Raw genomic sequence first — 12,262 nt, 5'->3', positions numbered from 1 at the left:
GGGGCACTACTATTGTGTGGAATAATGGGTTATATGGGGCACTACTATGTGGCATAATCTGTAAAGGGCATTACTGTGTAGTGTAAGTGGCATTATTGTGTAGCATAATGTATAAGGGGCACTACTACTGCATGATATATTGTGTACAAGGGGTACTACTGTGTGAGATAACCTGAATGGGCTCTGTGTAGCATAACCTGAATGGGGTTTGTGTGCCAAAAGTATGTGTTTTTTTTACTCTGGGGGGGCCCTGTTAAGATCTTGCTATGTGGCCCACAAAGTGCTAATTTCACCCTAGCATGCAAACACAGAGGCTGTGGATTTAAAATGAACTTGCATGAGTCATCAAGTTTGCTCAGACTAAGGTTAAATGGGATACTTTGTGGCTTTCTCACAGGTTTTTGTCAGACTGACAAATTTCTCTTGAGTCAGCCCTGGAACCTGTTTCATTTATAGGAATTGTGTTACAGTGTATGGCCCTGACTAAGTTCAAACCTAGGCAAAAACCTAATCCTGGTCAAACTACACCACCATGCCAAATTTGGTGGAACTAGGTACAAAACTCTGGCCATGCATAAAGAGCAAACAGACGGACAGACGACCACGCTTTCACACTTATTCTATAGATAAACAAATAGTCAGAATCTGGTCTGAGCGATAATAACTGTCAATAACATAGCTGATTAAAGGAGAACTGCAAGTGATGATCAGTCACCTACACTCAGATACTGTGTTGTTCATGGGCAGCAAACCTCCTCCCCAAATCTTCAAGCACTCCCAGCACTTCAGTATATGTTTGTTTAAATGTAAGTTGGTTAATGAGGCTAAGTTATTGTAGCCAATCACAATATTTAGGGTGTGATTTTCAGGGTTTATAGTTGTATTTTTGGCCATTTTTATTCTCTTGCCTTCTGGAAACCTTCCCTCCCTATTTGTTATGATTCTTGTCTCATGTTGTGGTGGTTGTAAAAACAGCTTTTAAGATGACTAGTTAGTTATTTGCTCAGAGGGAGCATTCTCCCCAAATAATGATATATAGAATTACATTTCATAAGGGCATTTGACACAGCCCATCCAGGTTTGTCTATAATTGGAAAGTTGTACACCAGTGATTGAGTTTTGTATGCATGTTCTTGTTGTCTGACACCATACTAACTTTAATCAAACAAAGGAAATATCAAATACAAGTTGACCTCACCTGAAGCCAATTCTTGCAGTTGCATGTTTTTTATTGCTATAAATGTGTGTGTATTTCATTATATTTTTATATATATATATATATATATATATATATATATTTGTGGTATCAGTCCGGCACTCCCATAAGTTAGAAAACACTATGCCCAGGTGCCTCTATAAAACACTGTTGCAGAAATAGAAAAAAAAAAGTGGCATTCCAGGTCTTCAAAAAATGCAAATCCTTTAATCCATAGGCAGGGTAATCAGGCCGATGTTTCGGGGCCTCAACGCCCCTTTGTCAAGGTAAGTGACATACTTACCTTGACAAAGGGGCGTTCAGGCCCCGAAACGTCGGCCTGATTATCCTGCCTATGGATTAAAGGATTTGCATTTTTGAAGACCCGGAATGCCACTTTTTGTGTGTGTATATATGTGTATATATGTGTATATATGTGTATATATATATATATATATATATATATATATATATATATATATATATATATATATATATATATATATATATATATATATATATTTTTTCTCAAGCATCTATTAGTCGCAGGGTATCTCAAGGGGAAGTGGTGCAAAAAACATGCTTGGGCCGTTCCTGGACCACTTATGAAGTACAGTCTCATCCTATTCAGTGGCGGAACTAGCTGTGTTGCAGCCGGTGGCTTGCACTGGTACGTACTATGGTGCAGGGGCCCGTAGCCGCTGCACCCACCCCCAGTGCCCCTCGGGCCCCACAGTATTTAAGTGTAGTGCAGACCACACTACACAGTAACAAACACAGCTGCCAGTGTGTTATAGCAGCCAATGAGAGTCAGACAGACTCTCATTGTCTGCTGAGTCCACGGGGGGAGGCGGCAGGAGCACACATGATCTCCGCCTTCTGGCTCCCCCCACAGCAGGTGATGGGAGAGACGTCATGACGTCTCTCCCATTGTGCAGAGTGGGCCGGGAGGAGCGGACAGCGGCGGTGGTGGCAGGAGTGGGGATTCAGGTAAGTTGTGTGTTTTTTGTGTGTGTAAGGGGCATGGGCACTGGCACTGCATAGGGGGGGCACTACTGGGGGCACTGTATAGGGAGGGTGGCCACTACTAGGGGCACTGTATGGGGGGGCTGCTACTAGGGGCACTGTGTAGGGGAGGTGACTGCTCCTGGGGGCAATGCATAGGGGGGTACTACTACTGGGGGCACTGCATAGGGGGACCACTACTGGGGGCACTGCAATGGAGGGCACAAAGCATATTCTTGCGCGTGGGCCCACCATTCTCTAGTTCCACCACTGATCCACTTGCTACAAACAACTGCTGCTAAATCAAAGCTGCTTAATAATCAAAGCAAGGATTGTCAGTAATAAGTTGCCAGCATTTTAAAATGCTTGTTATTGACATGCGGTGAAGCTGAGTCAGGGTTAAACCTGACTTTGGTCTTTTGTAGCTGCTTGTAATATGAGTGTGGGTCATTCTCTATCAATACTTCTGCCCAACCCGTACTATGTTGGCTGACAAAAAAGAAAATATTTTATTTGCTTATTATTGTGAAGTATTGATTTATTTACTTTTTCTTGCTGATTAAATGAGTAGCACTTAAGTAAATATAGAGACTATGTAGACACGCTCCATTAGATATTAGATGTAGAAAAAGTATACTGAAAGTGTTTTACCATTTTCTGATTTTTTTATCACCATTGAATTTTGCCGCCTTATTTGTTACCAGTTATCTATATAGCGCACACATATTCCGCAGCGCTTTAAAGAGTATAGTTGCCATTCACGTCAGTCACCAACCAATTTTTTTCTTTCTCCTAGAAAAATAATTTCTCCTCTTGTGACCCGCCATGGAAAATTGTGGTCAAACTTTTGGGGCGCTCTTAGCCCGGACGGATACTATGCAAGATCTGAAGACTACATAGATATTGTGCAAAGCAACAGAGTGTAAGTAAATTTTTATTGAAACATCTATGTACAATTGTATCCTTTTAGTATTTTCCCAAAAGTCAGTGTTTTTATTTCTTTTTGTATAAGACACAAACATATCGTGTAAGTAGTACATACAAGAAACTACTGTATGCCATAATAGTGACATAATTTGAAAATTTGCACAAACAGGGTGACATTGTATTAATGCGAAGTCTGTTCAGTGTAGTTTACAATTGAAAAGGGACCTTACATCATACTTGCCAATCTTGTGACTGTCTCCTTCGGGAGTGGGCAGCCAGATCAGTACTGCGGGGCTCGGCGGTGTTGAGGTGGGCAGGTTTGGGGCCGGAGGGAGGCAGGGCTCGGCTGAGGAGGGCGTGTCTGGTGCATGAAGACCTGTCATAGCCCCGCCCCCTGCTATACAATGCATTTTGGAGCAGGGGGGCATAGCCATGATGATGCAATTTAATACAAATGCATCATCGACCGCCTGTGCTACCTACTTCGCTGGGGAAATGGGCAGCTAGGGTCAGGGGGCTCAGCCCCGGGAGACGTCTACCTTTCTTGATGGCTGTGAGCACAACCTGATTTTCGAGAGCCTACAGGCCATTACAAGAGGGTAGGCAAGTATGCTGTACATTCTAAAAGAGTGCATACTTCCTTTAAAAGAAAGGTGTGTATGTATGAATATATGTATGTATATATGTGTATATATAATATACACACACACACAATAGATTCAGGGGGAGAATTGAATCCTGCACAAAGAACGGCACAGCGTGTCTGCTTTCATTGTATATGTGTGATGCCAGTATTACTGTAAATGGCCGGTGGCAGATCGCTTTGAACTGAATTCCACCCAGAGGATGGTTGTAAAAAATTGCCTTTGCAGCAGTTGAATAAAAGAAACTGACAGATTTCTTTTAAAACTGTTGAATTTTATGCCACTCATCCATCCTGTCATCCCTTTTAAACAACAGAGTAACTATAATGGGCAATGAATCTATTAATTTTCCAAGTCAACTGTAATTGAGAAAAAAATACCCAAATTAAAACACATAACACATGCACACTAATATACAGAAAATGTTGAACCAATGGGAACAAGTACATTTCTTAACCTTTAGTAATTTTTTTAGGAATTCAATCTGATAATAAAAAACAGTTTCACATACAGGACCTGACTCTGAGACGGAGGCCGGTCCACTCCAGCCGTGGACACACCTGTCAATTTTTAGCAAACTGTGCATGTGCCGCATCATGCATATGTATCTTGACAGAGCCTCTCTACGAGGCCAGTTCTCTGTCTGAGAAATGGGCATTTCTGGGTGTCCATTGTGGCTGTGGACAGAAGAAACTGTGGGTGGTTTGACTATACGCATAAATCCGTGCGGATACTCGCATTAACATAAGTTAGTAAATCTGCAATCTGTATTAATGACCGGCGGATGGGATGCCGGCGGTCAGAAGACCGACAGCGGCATCCCGATCTGCAAAATACAGACGGGCCAGTAAGTAGACTAACTCTCCCCACAGTGGTGCCTAACCCTGCCCCCCAGTGTTGCCTAACCCTAACTTCCCCCCCCAGTGGTGCCTAATCCTAACCCCCCCCCTCCCACCATTGGTGCCTATCCCCAACCCCCCTCTCCCGCACCCTAAAGCTAACCTTCCCAGGGTGGTGCCACCTCCCCCCAGTGGTGCCTAACCTTAACCCTCCCCCCCCCCTCTCTCTGTAGCCTAACCCTCCCCGGTCGGTGCCTATTTCTAACCCACCCCGGGAGGTCCCTAAACCTAACACTCCCCTCCCCCCCCATCCTGGGGCTAACCCTAATGGCAACCCACATACTTACTATCAAGATGCCGGCATTCGGGATGCCAATGTCTGTATCTTGACGTCCGACATCCCACCCGCTGGCATCTTAACCGGATCCCAGTAAATCTGATTGCTTTCTGCCCATCTCAGAATCTGGCCCACGATGATTATTATGTTTGACAAATGTTGTGTAAGCTTTGTTTGCTTGAAGTATAATAGATCAGCGAACAGCAGAAAATTGTGATAATGTTGAGTAAACAATAAAATGATGAATGAAAGCACAATAGTCCAATACATTTTTTATTATGTTTTCTTGTAGAGGTGTATGGAACATTCCATATATGGCCAATGTGTACCTTATTAAAGGACAAACTCTTAGGACGGAATTAAAGGAGCGAAACTACTTTGTCTTGGATAGGATGGATCCTGACATGGCACTATGCAGAAATGCTAGGGAAATGGTAAGGTTGTACTCAGGTTTGGTATATAGAAATATATCCATTTTGTTTAGCCATGTGTTTCTCTGCTTGTTTATTCTCCTGTTACTACATGGTGTTCTCCTAAGTACTAGCCAAGTTTTACAATTTGTTTGCAAAAAATGAAAGAATTTCACAGCAAACATCTGTTTTTTTACACCTGTTATGACAAACTGCTGGGAAATTGTATCCACATCCCACATATCTTGACTAAACTAGTCCCATGTGTAAACTCTCAGGGAGCAGCGTAACATAGCAGACAAGATAATCTATACATTCTACATACACTTCCTTCCTGAGAATGATAACTGATATACTGGTGTATATGTACATTGCTATGACTGAATGCAAATACCTGTATTTCAATTTACATAAACAACTATAATAAACTCATTATTAACCTATAATTTACACATAGCACCAAATGTTTCAGTATCTATGCTATTGTTATATTTACAAATATTTTAGCAAGATATGTTGCAAGAGTTCTAGGCGCAATGAATGTACACATGTATGTGGTCGGTGGCTACTGATGAGAAGCCATTTGTTGTATTGCTGACAATACTTTATTGGAATGTACAGAAAAAGTTGTCAAGTATTAATCATTCTTTTGTTTTCTGACTGACATCACTAATGTTACCCACTTTCTGTCAGCTATTTGCATCCATCATCTCTACCATTGCTAACAGCTTGGATATACTATGCAGAGCCCATGGTTGAGCAAAAAAGTTACATTTCCTCATTCGCACTTTACATAATTCATTTTTCTCCAAGATGTTTTTTTTCCCGCTGAGCAGCTGTTCAGTAGGCATGGCAGCCATCTTGTATGTCGGACATATGCTTCGCTTCAAGCTGCATGCTGTTCATACAAATTCAGTGCAGCTATCCGGCCTTCCTTATCAGCTGTTATTTTTGAACCTGTGTTTTCATGTCTCCACAGTCAATCTAGACAAAATATTTAAAGAAAAAAGGATATACACGTCAACTTACTTGATGCTTCTTCATTTTAGAGTTTACAAAGAGAAAAAGACTCCCCATCTTCGGAAAATTTCCATATGTTCAGACCCCCAAAGGTTTTTTATTTTAATTTTTATTACTTCTCCTAAATTTCCATCTATCTTCTGTTTTTTTTTATATACAGTAGAAAAGCACTTTTCTTCAGAATTCTGCTTTCAGTAATTCCTACAAGAACAAATGTAAAGTACATAGTGAACCCTTTGTGCATTATTATTTTTTTGTCATTTTAATTAATTAATGAAATATTATTACATATATCATTTATTGGTTTTATATATTCTTATATACTGAAAGTGATTCAGAGCTGCAAACATGCTCGGAAATAATTGCGGATATTCGCCTATATTCAGGGTTGACCTCTGTACAACCACACGGCTCCTATCCATCTGCTTATGAAAGTACAGTAGCCATTATCACTATCAGAGGAGTATATTTATACTAGCCCTACCCTTGGTGCAAGAAATCAAGTATGAAATCAGACTGATATCTGCATACGCTCATCTCTGAACAGCCCATATTTGCGTCTACATGACTATGGAAAACGTATCCTATGCGCAAATGCCGAGTTGGCACCCAGTTAAACGACTCAGGGGTTGATGTATCAAGTAGTGAAAGAGTGAAGTAGACCAGTGGAGAAGATAACCCATAGCAACCAATCTTCTTTGATTAAGCATTTATCAAGTATATTCTATAAAATGATAAGTAGATGCGGATTGGTTGCTATTGGCAACTTTTCCATTGGAGCTCTTCTTCACTCTTTTCACTGCTTGATACATCAAAATGTCAGTCACAAACGGAGATACTGCTGTGGTGGGTACTACGCCGAGTCACCCGTTGCTCAAAGTTGCGTATTCTCAGCTATGGAGTATGCGCAGTGCAAATGATCCCCAAATTCTTACGAAAAATGGACTTACTTGCTACTTTATGCAACCCAATAGCATCTGACAGTACAAAAAATGCTACATTTGGAGAGCATTCCATTTTCATTGGTATAGCATAGTTTTAGACCTACATACATGGGTGTTCCCACAGTCAAGTCATCTGTTAGACATCAGCGGTATGAAAAACACCCTGCATGGTATTTTCATTGGCAAATATGTCAGTGGATCAGAGGAAAAAAAGTAAATTTTCTAAAATGCAGAAAGTGTTTAATTACACTGAGCATTTAGTCAATGATGCCAATTCTGCAATAATGTGAATTTGCAAAATAGACTACATGGGGAGGAAAATTAATTTGCTGGCTGTGTGCTACCACTTATTGCTGCAATGCCTAGCTGCACACATATTGGCCAGTTACGAGAATGCTGGCATCACAAGTTTTCCTGCACAAATATATTGGGAGTGAGACAAAACGTACAATGTAGTTGGAAGCTGTTTGCTGTTCCGGAACAGTATATCGTGTCCATCACGCTGAATTAAATTCTTCCCTAAAGGTCTTGTTATATCTATCTCTGAGAGCAAACCTAGATCCACAAAGGTCTATTAGAGTATGGCCATTTATACAAATGTATATGTCTATATACCCTATACCCCTCAGTTTATAAGGTACATTACGGTATGGATGACAAATAATACTTTATCCAATATAAAATCTAATCTTTGCCATAGTTACCCTAGTCTCTAAACTTAAAGGAGTCCCCCAATAGCCTGAACACTGAAAAAAAAAAAAAACACTGATACTCATATATACAGGTATACATGTTTGGGGGATATGTCAGAGACAAGTTACTTTTGTGATTATCCACCAAAAACTGTATCTGATGTTGCCAGTGGATTGAAATGTAGTCACATCAGGACTAGCATTTTTGTGGTTTTCCTATTTAATAAATCATGTAATTGTTTGACCAGATGTGCTAATTTGAAGCAGGAACTCAGTTTCTGAACCTCTCATGAACTATGACGTAATGTCCTGGGCCATAATGTATTTTCATGAGAAGTTTTATTTTGAAGTCCCTTTTGAATGCCTTATTCTCTTAAAAAAAATAATTATATATATATATATAATATAATATAATTTTTCTATAGCTCCACCTCCGGTTCCTGAACCTATTTTTCTCGAAAAAAAATAGCCGTGTATGTATGTGTGTGTGTGTGATATATATATATATATATATATATATATACATATATATATATATATGTATATGTATGTATGTGTGTGTGTGTGTATATGTGTGTGTGTGTGTGTGTATATATATATATATATATATATATATATATATATATTATACTGTATGTGTGTATATGTACATATATAATTAGATGGCTGTATAAAGATATACAAGATACTATGTAATTTTAGTGCTGCATTCTTCTGATTATGTAGCTTCAAATGTAAGCAAACTGATAATCTGTGCTGGCCATGAAACGCTCATCTGTTTAGTTTAAAGGAAATATCTATGTTCCACTGAGGATAGTGTGTGGGCTTGCTGGTAAGATCCAAAAACTTTTTCCTCCTTTTTCCAGTTAATGCATTCATTAATTTCCTCATTTTTTTTCCAGACCTTTAAAATATAATTCTACTTTTATTTAATAAATATATGTAAATTAAAATTTGTTAAAAATAACAGTTCAAATTAATACAATTCGGTCTGAGAAAAAAATGGCTAAAAGATTTTGTTTCTTGCTTATTTTACTATAGATACTAAATTAACATTTAATAGACATTATTGCCATTACATTTTTTGGGGGGCTGTGTATTAACATAAAACAATTTACAAAAGTTTGCTGAACTTTAAGTCCGTTCTATAACTCTGCCTCAAAATGTTGTCATAAACTCTGTTGTGACAAATGTATTTCCATTCTTATTTAGGCCTTTAAACACTTGGTTTATTTGTAATATGGACAATAAAACAGTTTCACAAATATTTTCTTCATGTCTGATTTGATAATGCTTCTATTTCCTCTGAGGAATTCACCTTAAATTCTGTTATATCCTAAAATGATTTCTTCACAAAAGCTCAAACTGTATTTTGCTGCCTGATTAATGTCTTCGCTAACAGTTTTTTAATTGTTTGCCTTAGGGTGTTTTCATGTACATCACAAACCGGCATGAATTTGGAAGAATTATTTCAACTGCAAACTACAATTTGTCTCACTATAACAATGACCTCTGGCAAATATATGAAAACCCTGTGGTATGTATTTAAAGCTTTTTGTTTGCACACGTCACCTGTCATATTGTCATTTATTTTATTTTGTTATGCTGCAGCTTTAAGGTCCAATAAACCTATTGAAGCTACCAGCCCTATGCATGTGATTTCAGTTACAAATTTGTGTTTGTTTTTCTTTATTACTGTTTTACTAGGAACGGTATAAGGGTCCCAAACTTTAGATAACAGAGTACCTACAGCTTAGAGACCAAGGGCCTGACTCTGAGTTGGATGGATCTCTCATGGATGCAAATAGCGATTATTAGCATACAGAGCATGTGCAAAAGTGATAGTTACGGATTTCTGCATACCTATGATCAATTCTGAGTCAGATGGATCTCTTATAGTACTCGCTATGCATGAAATAGGCTGTCTTGTGGGAGTGTCATGGGCATGTATATAAAGCTCTGCTCGATTCTCTCTCTCTCTCTCTCTCTCTCTCTCTCTCTCTCTCTCTCTCTCTCTCTCTCTCTCTCTCTCTCTCTCTCTCTCTCTCTCTCTCTCTCCCCCCCCCCCCCCTCCCATTGATGTTAAATCATTTACAGTTTTAAGTTATTCAGCCACGTTTTTTTTTTTTTTCATTCCTACCACTGATTGACAGTTATCTCCGATAACTTTACAGAATGTTTCAAAATTAGATTAGAGGCTGTAAATAAATGAGTTTGAAGTAAAAACTACAATGATTTGGCTAGCCATTGTATTAGAAGTAAAACTAATCAATAGGTTGAGAATCATTACCATATTGTGTGGAAAAATTTACTTGCATGAACTACTCAATGCAACAGATTTAAAATACAGATTTAATTTGCTATGCACTATACATGTATTTTAAAGTAATTTGTACTGAAGAGAATGCTTATAAATCAAAAAATTCCAATATATAATTTAGGTTTTATCTGTGAATTGTATATTTTATTTTATTTTGTTTCCTTACTATTATTAAGGAGAGATTTACTCTTACATTTCTTTTAGTGTAAAATATGAAATGTTTTTTTATTTTTTTCAGGATTGGAAACTAAAGTATATAAATGCCAACTACTCTAGGATCTTTACTGATAACATCGTTGAAGAGGTAATAAAGCCATATTTCTAGAGCATTAGGTAACATTATCATTATTGTCCAAATAAGTCTTGAATCACAAGCATTTGTCCCAAAAAGACAACTTTATATAGACAGTGTTTTGTAACAATATGTGCAAAATTAAATAAATGTTGTATTGTTGCCGTTGGAGCACAAAGTAATCACGTTACCAGTTATAACACTTGTCCACATTATAGCATTTTCTGTATGTGTGAGATCTTTAGATAAATGATGGGGTATTCCATGCCCGGAATAAATGCATTAATCTATAGAACTGTGCAGGGTAGATTGCCGGAAGCAGTTGCAGTCAACACATTAGTGTGTATTTGCAACTGTCCAGTGGCAGGCATGACAGACGGGTACTGAGAGCACGTGCAGGACCCGATACTGAGTAGGGGTATGGTCAGGGGCATGTTGACGTTTGAAGAACCTGCAGGATGACTTGGTTTTGCTATCTCGGGGGCATAATAATCCTACAGAACATACCAAGCCAGACCCTCAAGAGAGTACCTCACCACCTAGATGACCATGGCAAGAGATACACCTACCAACATGCTTAGATGCACAAAATGATTTCTTATTATGCCCAGAGCAAAATCAGACAATATACGCTACAAAACTTCTGCATCAGCCTCTACATGTTCTCTGTAAAAAATGTACCTTGTGAAACGCAGGCAAGATGATCATATGAGGGGAAAAGTAAGATGTCCATCCCCACAGAGCCTGTGGCTGCATAGCATGTTTGCACTGAAATAAATAAAGTTGAATAAAATATTTTAGATTTGCAAGACCAATATTTGTCATTGTATATCGCAGTGTTACATTATTATTTTGTTTTGTTCTTTTACAGCCATGTCCAGATGTGTTTTGGTTTCCAGTTCTTTCTGAACAGGCCTGTGATGAACTTGTAGAGGAAATGGAGCACTTTGGACAATGGTCTGGCTCAAAGCACAGTGTAAGTGACAGTGCTACCTCTTGCTAGTGATTGCTAGAGAGATGTACTTTCTCAATGTTCCTATACACTTGAAACTATGATAGAACATATCCCATTTAAATAATATAATATATTTGTTTATGCTGATGATAGGATATACGAATTTCTGGAGGATATGAGAACGTTCCAACAGACGATATACACATGAACCAGATTGATCTGGACAATGAATGGCTTCACTTCATTAGAGAATTCATTGCTCCTGTGACACTGAAAGTATTTGCTGGCTATTACACAAAAGTAAGAACTTTTTAAAGTTATCATTATCTTATTTTATATTTGATTTATCACCATAAAACTCAACAAATGTTTAATTATTAGATCTTTGCAATTACGTTTGATTAGAAGTAGAGTTCTGATTTTACTATACATAGTATTATACATGCCCAGACAGCTCGAAACCTTTATAGTTGGAAACAAAGGGGTTATTCCTGATTGTCTTACAGCTGCTTACAGACTACAGCATCTGCTCAGTAACTGCAACACCAGGAAGCGCAGACTGGTAATTACTTCTATAATATGTCATGGGTTTCACCACCCAAGCACATGAGAAGATAGAACCAGATTTAGTACTATAGAGATAACTGTAAAGTGAAAGAACATTTAGTGAGGAACACACATT

At 38.4% G+C, this 12,262-nt stretch overlaps 1 protein-coding gene across 2 annotated transcripts in view; it reads left to right on the top strand.

Moving 5' to 3' along the window:
* PLOD2 (procollagen-lysine,2-oxoglutarate 5-dioxygenase 2) overlaps nt 1-12,262 on the top strand; it is a 137,129-nt gene that overhangs the window by 111,579 nt on the left and 13,288 nt on the right. The window contains exons 12-18 of one of the 2 annotated variants that reach the window (XM_088472036.1): nt 2,997-3,122; nt 5,240-5,381; nt 6,407-6,469; nt 9,437-9,550; nt 10,572-10,637; nt 11,497-11,601; nt 11,734-11,880. In XM_088472036.1, the coding sequence (XP_088328162.1) occupies nt 2,997-3,122; nt 5,240-5,381; nt 6,407-6,469; nt 9,437-9,550; nt 10,572-10,637; nt 11,497-11,601; nt 11,734-11,880 (763 nt within the window). The remainder of the gene's footprint in view (nt 1-2,996; nt 3,123-5,239; nt 5,382-6,406; nt 6,470-9,436; nt 9,551-10,571; nt 10,638-11,496; nt 11,602-11,733; nt 11,881-12,262) is intronic. The other variant, XM_088472037.1, reaches the window with a different exon arrangement.

Source organism: Taudactylus pleione, unplaced genomic scaffold, assembly GCF_031769625.1.
Source record: "Taudactylus pleione unplaced genomic scaffold, aTauple2 ptg000120l, whole genome shotgun sequence".
NCBI classification, from domain to species: Eukaryota; Metazoa; Chordata; class Amphibia; order Anura; family Myobatrachidae; genus Taudactylus; species Taudactylus pleione.
The sequence above is the reverse complement of the archived record's forward strand: the minus strand, read 5'-3'. Positions and strand labels throughout refer to the sequence as shown.